The 12,464-nt window shown below is 43.3% G+C and overlaps 1 protein-coding gene across 5 annotated transcripts in view; it reads left to right on the top strand.

The window, feature by feature from the left end:
- The window catches only part of wdpcp (WD repeat containing planar cell polarity effector), a 78,878-nt gene that overhangs the window by 36,328 nt on the left and 30,086 nt on the right, over positions 1–12,464 (top strand). For all 5 annotated transcript variants that reach the window (XM_030070939.1, XM_030070938.1, XM_030070937.1 and 2 more), the window contains 2 exons: positions 2,576–2,694; positions 6,072–6,263. In XM_030070939.1, coding sequence (XP_029926799.1) covers positions 2,576–2,694; positions 6,072–6,263 — 311 coding nt within the window. The remainder of the gene's footprint in view (positions 1–2,575; positions 2,695–6,071; positions 6,264–12,464) is intronic.

The raw sequence follows: 12,464 nt of genomic DNA, 5'->3' as shown, positions 1-12,464 counted from the left end.
TTCATGTTAGTATGTGCATGCTAGTACACTGCAAGGTCAGAACACCACCAATTGAAACAAATCAAATGTAAACTGAAACTGTAATTCATTTTTTTCATAACAACAGAGCTTTCATTTTCAGTTTCAGAATAGGATGTGACAAGCCACTGAAGGAAAAAGGCTCCCAGTATTTGAATGTTGAAGAAAAGCCACTTCCTGATTTGCATGCATTGGATTGACTGTGATGGTTGGTACAATAGGTTTATGTAGAGTATTTGCCTCGCTCAGACAAAAAGCGACGACAGCCATTCCCGTTTTTGTTTCACAATTCGACAAAGCAGGCAGGCTTACTGTCCTCTCTGAAACTTTCTGTCTTCAGTGCTCGCTTGCCGTCCTGTTTCCACCATAAGCTCTGATTGCATCATATGAAGCAAAAGATTACACATATTTTACACCATCGCAGTATTACCAGCTGCCTTTGGCCGATGGCAAGGCCAAGCGGCACATATGCTCCACGATTAAGCATCCTTAAGTGATTTTTCATAGCTGGTTTCATTTACCCATGTTTTAAATGTGCTTTGGTTAAGCCCATTGGCCTCTTATGTCAACATGCTGCTGAGGAGATGGCATTAAATGGATTTAGGGGGCTGTATGAGTGTGTGTGTCTGTGTCTGTCTCTCTCTGTGTGTGTGTGTGTGTGTGCATGCATGCATGAAGGCATGGTTGTGGACTTGGTTTGTTTTATGCTTGTTTGTATGAATGTGTGTGTGTGTGTGTGTCTATCAGCGTGCATGTGCACATATGTACAAGCTTTTGTGTGTGTGTGGGTGTGGGTGTATGTGTATGTATAGTGTTGGGTCATGAGGGGTCTGTCCTATAATCTCAAATCAGCCACCTGGTCCCAGATTGGGCCAGAGCCTGGTTTCATATCCCCTCCTTCATTTGGGAATGAATGGAATTAAGTCTAATCCCGTTTATAGACACCCATAGAGATCAATACTAAACTGCATTTAACTTGATTTGTCTGTTATCTATTACAAAGACGCTTACTATTGCATTAAACGTTGTTTCGGAAAGCCAAGGCACCATTAATGGCTGTATTTTGTAACGATTTAAGCCCTGAACCAGTTTTTATTACAAATGCCTTATAATCCAACTTCAACATGGAGACAGAGGAATTGCATTTAGTCAATTGACCTGATTTACACCGCTAGTTTTTCTGCATTTTCAAGCGATGTTTCACTTCCCTCATGAATATTTGCATATTAATTTCAAATTTTCACGCAACAGCATCCATTGAAGCGTAATCATACCAGTACCCGCACATTTATAAATACACACATGCCACGGTTAATTGCCGGTTAGATTTCTAAATCTGGGGGTGCAGTCTTACTTGTTCGACTCGAAGCGGGATATCTGAGAGACACGTGTAATTCCCCCCTCCTTCACCCCCATTCCATTTAATTGGTTTCATAAACAGATTAATTTGAAGGAGAGGGGGGCTTAATTGCTAATCAGTGTTTCCATGGGCTCCTGAAGAGTTGAACAGGATCAAGTATGTTCTTCTGCTGCAAAAAGGCCTTGGAGCCTACAGTACACGGAGAGGAGGGGAGGAAAGGAAAGAGATATAAAGAATAGGCGAGAGGGGAAGGAAAGCAGTAGATAGAGCAGGAGAAGGAGGGCATGGGAAGGGAAGAGGAGAGGAGGGTAAGAGCAGGGAAGGAAGAAGAAAAGGAAAGGAGAGGAGAGGAAATTGCAAGACTGAACTTCTTTCCTCCTGCTCCAAACATGTTAAGAACTAGTCATGGTGACAAATGGTACTATAGTTACACGACGACGTAGGTCAAATGTAAGAGTAGAAAACATCAGAATCACTTTTATTTAAGTGCAACAGTGGGACAGCACAGCCTCATAAACTCACATGTCACAAAGTTCGTTTCCATCCAGCTGTTTTTTGAGCAGACATTTGAAATACGGCAGAAAACAAAATGTAAGTTAGTTGTGTTGAAACATCTTCAGTCACAAACAGGCTTCCTGAGCACAGAACCACATCAGGGAACATTTGCCAAAAATGCAAAGAATCTGATAAAAGGGCAGACATATGCAAATGCACTTGGTGATATTTTAACAAATGAAAATCAAACAGAAAACCACAATCAGCGACTTGAACTGTATATACATACTGTATATTTTAATTCAAAATCATATTCAAGAACATCCAAATCCAGTTTTTACCTGTTGTGCATCCATTCGTCAGACTGACCATGACAGACTTATGTCACTGGAGAAATACATTTCCATCTCTGTTTACTGTGTAATTTCTTCATCAAGACCAAAACTATTCTGCCTCCAACAGATGTGAAAGCTTATATTGCAGCTGTGAGGAAATTGCAACATTTTTCCTTCCCATTCATCCTTATTCATTTGAGACAGCATAAATCACATAAAACTGCTTGGAACATGAGTGAAGGCCACGGTACTGTGTAGTTATTTGTGTGCGTGTTTAAGTATTTGTACAGGCCTACATATCACTCTTTAAGTGCACATGTGGTTTTCAGTCACAGCACTCAGTGGTGTGTGATGATGTCATCCCCAGTGGTGCTGAGCGATAGGCTGATCCTGCTGTCCTTCCTGGAGCAGAACCAAGTGGGCGTGGTCTACCTCAACAAGAAGAACCAGGACTCCCCAGAGAAACTCTCGCCCTCTGAAATCAAGGTACCGTAGCACGCAGAGATGGACTGGGTATCAGCACCATGAAGAGTCACCAAAAAAGTCAGAGAGAGGGATTAAAAGGAAAAAAGAAAGCTATACTGTATACCAACCATCTAAAACCATCTTTTTTCATTGTCCTATCGAGGTAGTTGCATTAACAACAAGGTTGAGGGACAATGGGAATAAAAAAAAATAAAAATAAAAAAAATCATAAAATCAACAAAACACAGTTCAGTCACATGATCTAGCGGTCAGCAGATTACAAAGAGATAAGATAGATAAAAAGCAACTACAAGCATGATAGAAAATGTGTGCTATAATTGCTTTAGAGTCATGATACCAATAACCGTTTAAACTCATGGTTTAAAATAGGATTGATGCAGTTTAACATAGTTCTATGACTTCTGCTGTCCAGTTTCCACCAACAAAGAATATCATAATAAAATAAAAAGCACTCATACTAGACCAATTAGTGAATGGATAGCAAGATTTTTTTTAAGTTCTTTTATATAATGATATTAGCTAATGCCATTAGGTAAGTGACTAAGTGATTGACACTTACTGACTTTGCGGTGCCTAGCAATAACAAAAGGAGGCTTCCAGTGGTTCTGTAGGTGCAGGCACCTCAAAATCGAGGCACATCTACAAAATGTGTCTGTGTGACCTGCGTGAGGCTTTAGAGCCACGAAAGGTCAGTATGGCAGCCGTGGCCGGTAGGTTTGAATCTGAACCACTGCCACTGTCACAGGCCGCCCCCTTACTTCTCTCCTGTCTTCCCTGCTTGTCTGTTGAAAAAAAAAAAATATGACAAGTGTGTATTCAGAAGTGTTTGGAGGTGTTTCTAAGGTTTTAGTGACAGGGTCTGATTGTGTTCACTCCCCTCCCGCCCTCTGCAAAAACAAAACTACACTATGTGCTCCTTCACTAGCTGGATAACTGCTAACCCCGGCATTATCACATTACTGCCAGGCCTTTTTATTAAGGTGTAAGCGTGTGTGTGTGTGTGTGTGTGTGTGTGTGTGTGTGTGTGTGTGTGTGTGTGTGTGTGTGTGTGTGAGAGAGAGAGAGAGAGAGAGAAAGCAATCGTTCCTGCCGTGCGTCTGGCTCCAGAAGCAAGGTCCTGATAAGAAGCCCCCCCCCCTTCTGCCTCAACACATACACACTCATTCAGTCACCATCCCTTGTGTTATAGCCCCCCACTCCTACCAACACACATACACATACACACACATACACACCCATAACCTGCAACATACATGCACACACACATACACACACACATACACTTACACACACATATCGCCCTGGTCCACTGGGCTAAACTGGAGAGAGAGGAGGAGGAGGGGGGGGCTAAACTAATCCGACCCACAGAAAGTGGTTTTTGATTATTGCTGACCAGCAAACGCCAGCAGAAAAAAAAAAAACTAGAAGAGGGGAGAGATGCCTAGGGATGGAGGGATGGAGGGATGGGAGTGGGGGAGCAGGGGTGCAGGGGGGGCTTTAGTGATAGTGTGTTATTAACCCAGTGATTTTCTGATTTTCTGATTTTTTTTTTTCCTCTTCTTCTTCCCTATTTCTAATCTGTCAGTGATCTCCCGTTCGGCTTATTTGGCCACCCCTTTGTTCCCTCTGTCATCGGATGCATTTCCACCATTTTCATTCGCGTCTGTGTTCTGTGTCCAAAACAAATTTCCCTCCCCTAAGGGACAAGAGAGGCAGACATGGAACATTGAACCTTGAATCTGCTCTATTCATACAGTGCAGCTTGTCGATTTCCTCACTTTTGCATGTTTCCTGGCCTTTAAATCAGGGGTAGTGATTTTACGGGTTTGTGGAACAGCGACTCCTATTCATTTCTAATGAGGGATTATGGTTTCCTTTCTCTCTGTTTTTTTATTTGTATTTTGACCACATGCCTATTCATAAGGACTCTCATTTTACAGTTGTTGTTTGAGTATTTTCCCTAGGAAGATTCAATTTTTTTTTGCTTTTTATCTCATTTTTTTTGTTGTGATCATTCATTCATTCATTCATTCATTCATTCATTCAGTCATGCCTTGTTTATCCTTCCCCTGATGCTGCAATCTATTTATAAAGGCAGTTGTAACTGCTCTCACTTCCCTCTTGCCTCTGACGCCCCCTCCATCCAAACCCAAACAATCTCCCTTTTCTTCATTACAGCCCTTTATTCCTCTCTATTTTTCCTCCTTCACCTCTGTCCTCTTTCTATCTGTCAGGTCCCAGACACTCTCCTGCACTGTGACAGAGGTCACAAGGCGTGTGTGTGTGATTGTGCGTGTGTGTGTGTGTGTGTGTGTGTGTGAGTTAGTCATCGACTCCAGTAGAGAATTCATTGTGTGACAGTGTGTGACTAGAGATTGAGAGTGTATGAAAGGCCTCTATGAATATGGCAGGGTGTGCGTGTGTGTGTGTGTGCGTGTGTGTGTGTGTGTGCGCGTGTATGTGTGTGTGTGTGTGTGTGTGTGTGTGTGTTAAGAGGGAATGAGCTGTGGTGTACATGAAAGGCAGGGTCACAGTTCTAGACCTGCAATTTCACCTGCTTTAAAAGTGCTTCTGGATAGAGCCCTGTTTGTTTAATGGACTGTGTGTGTGTGTTTGTGTGTGTGTGTGTGTGTACAGTGTGTGTGTGCCTGTAGGTGCTTATGTAAGTCTTTGTTTGTAGACTTTTGTATGTCTGCGTATGTACACTTTTGCATATATCAGGGTCTCCCTACATACGCTCGTGTGTGTGTGTGTGAGCGTGCATCCATGTGTGTTTGCATGTGTACATGTGTGTGTGTCCGTATGTGATGCATCCCCCCCAATCCCTTGCCAGCCCCCCAGCCCCCTCCATCGTCCCCGCCCCCCCAAAGCGCCACGAGAGCTCATTACTGTGCGTCTCCGTGTTGTGGCCTGTAGAGCGTGGCGGCCCTTCCCAAAAATATGCACATCACTAAAACAACAAGCCCGACAGAACAACACACACACACACACACACACACACGTAGACATAGAGACATTAATAATGGAAGATAAAAAAAAACCTTAGACATCAACAAAAACAAGATGGGGGAAGGACAGGAGAGTCATATTTGGGGCTATAGATATGGAAGTTTCACAGCCCTCAGGTGTGTGAAGCGCCAAATGGGCAAATCACTGAGATTATGGAGCCGCTTCTCTGATAAATTCACACTCTTCCTTTCTAAGATGTCTTTCAACTCCGTGATGTGTGTTTGTGTGTGTGTGAGTGAGCATTTTAGTCTCTTTGCAAGTTTCAAGTGTGCTTATTTATGAGCGTGTGTGCCTCAGCATCAATATTGCCCATTTGGAAGTTTTCCTTTAGGTTCATTAATACTATTTGTGTGTGTGTCCCTATGCAGGCGGTGTGTGCGGAGGTGTGTGGGACGGGGCGCAGGCTGGTCAGGCGCGTGGCTCTCAACCGTCTCCAGGATATGGCGCTGTGCTGGTGGAACCTGGAGGACCCCAGTGATGAGCTGTGGCCCTGGGCTCCCACACACACACACAGGAATAACCTGGTCCTGCTCAGCTGCTCACCTACTGAAGGCCTCAAGGTGTGTTCACACACACACACACACACACACATACACACACATACATACATACATACATTAACTCTCACATATCAAAGACACAAAAAGGTCAAACTTGGTGTTTCAGTTGAGACATATAATGAAAACTCACCATAAAAACACAGTAAAAGTGATGAGTAATAATCACCAAATCACAATAAAACATCAATTCATGAAACCTTATAATCAGTCAATACATTTTTGTGGTATAATTTTACAAAAAGATGGTATAATTTAATAAAAGACCTGCTCATGTAAAGTTATCCAAATTATTACATGTCATTATTGTGGAAGTTTGACCAAAGCCTTTTGAAAAACCTTCTCGTTGTCAGCAGAATGAAACAGATTTAGAAAGGCCTCCTGGTGTGATGTCACCTACAACCAGGCTTTAACGAACGCTGTGATTGGTCAACAGTCAGTATAGTTAATGAGTTGCCGTGTAGTCTGTCAGCCAACAGCCAGCCAGCAACTTGCCAAAATACCCCAAATCTCTGTGCCTTCACAGTTACAGGGAAGGTCACTAAGCCCAATAAGCTTTACATCATCATCAGGAACTAAAAAAAAAAAAATGCTCCTTGTGTTACAAATCAACATTAAACTTTAAAATAATTTTCCTGGAGCTTTAAGTAATTTGTGATTTTCATTAGTCTTTTTTGGTAAGCAAAGTGTGAAACAGTGTCAACAAGTTACAACTTAAAGCAGCCTGTAAAGGACAGACATATAAAAGCAAAAGCTGCCAATCTAACAAGTGAGCTGAACCATCTAGTAAAGAGCGAATGATGAATAATCCTGGAGCAATAATATTGTTTTGCCCTGTGCTTTTTGGCCTGGGAACAACAGGTGTTGCAACACCAGTTGCTCACCTGTAGCACTGCATTCCAGGTGCAAATGTGAATGCGGAGGGACGGATTGGTTTTCAAGCACAGTGCAGAGGAAGACTGAAATCTAAGAACCGGGCCAAGTCATTTTTGAGTCACTAGTACTGACTAACAATCCCATCAAATCCCTTCAGAGTATGATGGTCATTTTATGCTACAGGCCATCTTTGCATCTTTAAACTAAAGCACCCCAGACCTGTGGCCAGAGTGTAAACTCTTCATTCAGAGTGTGGTCAAAGCAACACAGTGTCGCTTTTGCCTTGGATTACTTACTTAGCAGCCACATGATTAGTTTCTGTAGGGGAAGTTTGTTAGCTGGCTACTTTTTCATACCAATACCAATTTCAGTTTGGCTTTATATCTGATCTCCTTTCTGCAGTGTTGTTTACTTCTTACATGGAAGAATGAAAGCACCTTTTATCATGCAGTAGAATAAAACAAAATATAGTAACATTTCCACATGCCGACTGTTTTTCTACACAAAATCAGGCTGCACTTCCTTAGAAATAATTCTTGAAAATTAAAGTGGTTAAAAAAAAAAAAAATCTGTGTATTTTCCCGGCACTTAACATGGTGTTTTTTGGGTTGCAGAAATTAAATCATTGTACCATGGCTCTGATCCTTGAACTTTTTAATTTAAGTTGCCCAACCATTGTAAGTCGTTCTGGATAAGTGCATCAGCGAGATGTCGAAAGTGGGAGTTCCTATTTCAAAAATTCAATCCTTCAGTGCTTGTCAGTGCCTTGTCATGCCATAAAATCTTGACCTTAAAAGACCTTTCTCAGGAACGACCGTTCACTATTTCATTGGTGTTGGCAGCAGTTATGAGATGCTCTCTCTCTCTCTCTTAAACTTGTGTTCAGTAAACACACACACACACGTTCACACACATTAAAGACACACAGGGAAAGGCAAAAAAGCTGCCATTGTGAGTGGGACCCCATGTTGTTGTGGATAGGATTGGGGATGGTGTGTTAGTCACCTCAAGGGTGGCACCTCCGTGTTGCACCTCCATGCATCACCATCCGAAATAAGCAGGGCAAACTAAGCTGTGGTACGAGTGTGTAGGAGATCGCCTACACATCCACGCAGACAAGCCCACAGACACAACACACACATGCACTTAGGCTGACACACACACATCCTCATGGCCCCTGGCAGAACCCTAGCCACGACCCGATTGCATGTCAGCCTGGGATTGGCGTCGTGCCGAAAGCAGATGAAAGGTCCCAAATTACCGAACCGGGCTTAATGCCACTCCGCATATCGTGTACCTCGGTAAGCGTATGCAAAATATTCTCCACACCAAAGCGAACAGAGAGAAGGAAGAGAGTCGGCGAGAGGGAGGAAAGATGAGCGTTACCAATTGCATGCTAGGAAAACAAATTCACGCAGGAGAGAATGAGGGAGGGATGGGGATGGAAGGGGGGGGGCACATGAATATTGAAATAATCAAAGCAGATGCTGTTCACTGCTTTTTCTGTTTCTTGTTTTTGGAACACTCTCCGCATTTACCACACTCCTTCACCTAGTTTTTTCTCTCCCTCTCCCTCTCTCTCTCTCTCTCTCCCTCCCTCTCCCTCCCCCCCCCCACCCTCTCCGCCCTCTCCTCCTTCTCCTCCTTCCTCCTTCCACGCTTAAAGAACATTAAAGTCTCTTCGCGGGGCTGCAGCATCGCACTCTAATGAAAGTGTTTGTTGTCATTTTTCAGATGCGCGGTGTGAAATTAAGCGAGCAGTTTATGTAAGAGCCGTGGCGGGAATCAAACGCCGGGCGCACATCGGGAGACGCCAGCGACTTCAATCACTTCAAGCTCATATATATGTTCCTTTTGTTCAGTTCGCTATCTGCCGCGCTAAGCCAATTTTCTAGCCAGTCTCTCGGCATTTAAAAAAGTCTGATTTCTTTCCCTATGTGGTCTTAATTCGTACCCCCCCTTGCTGATAAGCGGAGCCACAGCGCGCTGGGGGGTGGGGGGGGAAGCTGGGGTTGGGGGTTGGGGGGGGTGGGAAGGAGAGAGAAAACACATACATAGTTTGTTTTTATGCAGCCAGTTAACATTTTTAATGATCCCTCCTTCGTGCTTCCCTCCTCCAACACCCCCCTCCCCACCACCACCACCATCCATTTCCTGGAATTTAATAATCTTAATGAAAAGAAAGCACCAGATGAATGTTTTTGCATTCCAAGTCGCTTTTGCATTTATATATTTTTTTTTCCACGTTGTTTTTTGTTGTTGTTGTTGTTGTTTGTACATTTGGTTGACTGTCTTTCTGTATGTGTGGATGTATCTGTCTGCCTGCCTGTGTGTGTGTGTGTGTGTGTGCGAACCCGCTTATGTGTGTTTTGTTGATGTGTATGACTATCCTGTTATCTGTCACCAAACAGTTTCTCCGCAGTTGTTTGATCTGCATTTGTGTGATTTCTACTGTCTTTTAATTATTATTGACTTCAGAACTGTATAGCGTGGCGTTCGTCTCGAGCGGAGCATGAAAAAGGGAAAAAAAAAAAAGAAAAAAAAAAAAAAACGAAACAGATTGCTCATGAAAGACATCCATAAATGCAGTAGTTATTATAGGAAGCATGCATAATTGCATAGAATGTCTCCATTGACTTAAGGTGTTTTCATCTGCACTCATTCAGCAGTTTTGCACCACCACTGCAACAACACTGGTAGAGGATACGGGAAGTTAAATTAGCAATACAAGTAGGCCAAATTTGCCTCCCAAAACATAAAGAGCCGTAATGTGTAGAATTAAAACTATTCAAAAAACCATGTTCTCTGTAGTGTGCTGAAACGATAACTTGGCCTGAAAAGGGGACGGCTGTGGAATCAAATGTGCAGAATTACCACCAAGCACCAGTGTTTTTCAAAATCACAAATGAAACACTGGTCCTACAGTTACAGCCCCAGTGAATTATATTTCTTCAGTTCTACAATTATGCTCAGTAGTGCCAATTATTACTGTGGGTGTCAAGCTTATGGTGTGAAAAAATACTTTGGGCCATTTTTAAGTAATCCCACTGTGCCTGTGCATGTGCCCACGTCAGCACGGTAACTCTACCCTTATTTCACATCCCCAAAACTTCCCATTCCTGTTTCCACCCCCCCCCTCAAACACCCCTCATCCCTTCATCCCTCTCTCCTCCTCCAAGTCCCTCCGTCTCTCTCCCTGTCTCTCCCTGTCTTTCTCTGCTCTGTGAGCTGGAAAATTGGCTTCAAAAGGCCACTGCTGTGAACAAGGGCCAGCCACACAGTTGGGCCCGTCCGCTTTATCTTTCATGCCACGGAGGGAGAAAAAAAAAAAGGTGCCGGCGAGAGAGAGAAGAGAAGAATGGAGAAGAATAGTTTTGACCAGTCACTGAAACCAATAACCAGGAGAAAGCTACTTACTAGAGGCCTCTCTTTCTCTGTCTGTCTCTGCCTCTCTCTCTCTCTCTCTCTCTCTCTCTCTCTCTCTCTCTCTCTCTGCCTCGCTCTCTTTTTCTCACACACACATTCTCTTTCTTTACTCTGTATTTGCATCTGTCTCTCTCCATGTCTCCACCACTCCCTTTCCCCCTTCTCTCTCTCTCTCTCTCTCTTCTCTTATTCTGCTCTGTCTCTTTACTCACTCCCTCTGCCAACCTCCCTCATCATTTGTTGCGTCTGTCTGCTCCTCCATCTCTGTCGCTTGCACATCCTTTCACTCCCTCACTCCCTCTTGTGACCTTTCTCATCATTTTTCATTAAATGCTCTCAGAACTAGGGAATACAGTATATTAAGCTGCTGGAATTTACTCTGGAGGGCTCACAGGCAAACAAAGCTTTGGTTTCATGTGGTTTTATGAATGTATTCAAATCATATATACACAATTTGGACATCTTCTCACTCTTTTAGACATCCATACACTCCTCTCAAAAAGTCATGCTGTTTTTTTTTTTTGTTGTTTCCTGGTGGTTGACCATTCTGCTGAAATGTAATAATAGTTGACTTTATTCATGCAGCATTTTATAAAACAGAAATGCAGTTTGAAAAAACAAACAATAAAAGAATTAGAGATGTGCTGAGCCAATATCAAAACCTATAAAGAACTGTCCACCAGCGGCAGAAAGAGTAAAGTAACCAGCTGCAGATAAAATGTGTCGTCATTTGGCTTGTGTTCATTTCCCACTTTGCTGACAGTGCCATGACTGTTTGCAGTTTTTGCGTTAAAGGCCTCAGCGAGATTCGAACCTCTAACACTGACCGTGATAATGCCATGCTCTAATCTCCTAATCAGCTGTGTTGCCTTCAGGGGTCTTTTGCCTGCAGTTCCTCTGTTCACATGGCCTGGAAAATGAGGCACAGCGCGGCCCTGAAGATGACCCAGAGTTGAAATGCCAGGTGCTGTGCTGGCTCTAATAAATGCCTGACTGAGTGGAAGAGTTTGCTGATTTCTGCGTGTGCTTTCCCTGCTGCATGCGCTGCCGTAGTGTTATTGGGATTATAGCACTATATCCAGTGACATTAAAAATTTCTGCTTTTACATGACACTCAAGGGCACGGGACGCACAGTGTTGTAGATATAGAGCAAAGCTGTGCTGAAGACCAAGCCAATTTGGAGACCAGGTTCAGTCAAGTTCAACACGAGTGTGACAAGTCACAACCAAGACCAGAACAAATCAAGACTGAGACCCAAATAGGCAACATGTGACTGTCCAAATGCAAAACTAATGAATACGGAGCTCTTATAGATGAACAGAGAAGTGGATCTATTGTGGACTATACCATTCAACATGTGGCAAATCTATGCCTAGGAATTGAGAAATCAATGTGCTGAAGTTTGAGGCTTATTGCTGTATATGCTCAGGGGAATCCCATCTATTAATTATTGTTCTTTGAAGAAACATCACCAATCATTTTACATTTTTTTTTGTTGATATTTTTAGATCTGCAGAAAAAAATGGTCTAGATCAAAACGAGTCTGAGGTGAAATTTACAACAGGCGCACACAACGGGTCTGAGATCAATTAGTGGAGCTATGTGACGGTCTATGGGACAGCCTCTGACTCGTGGGCCGTCCTGCCACACTGTCATGTCTTCGCTGTGAAAACTGGTGTTTATAAGAAATGAGCTGGGCATACAGTATTTGCTCTCTGCCTATGAGCTTTAGCTGACAACGCCCCCCTCCTCCTTTCCTTAGAGGGTCATGGTCAAGGCAGCAGAGCTGAATCAGCTGTCCCTCATCCCTGATGGTGCCAAGGTGGCATGCTGGCACAGCGGGCACTAGCAAACCGGGCATGGGATGAAAAGCTGAGAGGATGAGATGTGGTTGGGGGGTC

Source organism: Myripristis murdjan, chromosome 15 (genome assembly GCF_902150065.1).
Source record: "Myripristis murdjan chromosome 15, fMyrMur1.1, whole genome shotgun sequence".
In the NCBI taxonomy this organism is placed as follows: domain Eukaryota; kingdom Metazoa; phylum Chordata; class Actinopteri; order Holocentriformes; family Holocentridae; genus Myripristis; species Myripristis murdjan.
This window is presented reverse-complemented; position numbering and strand designations above follow the sequence as displayed.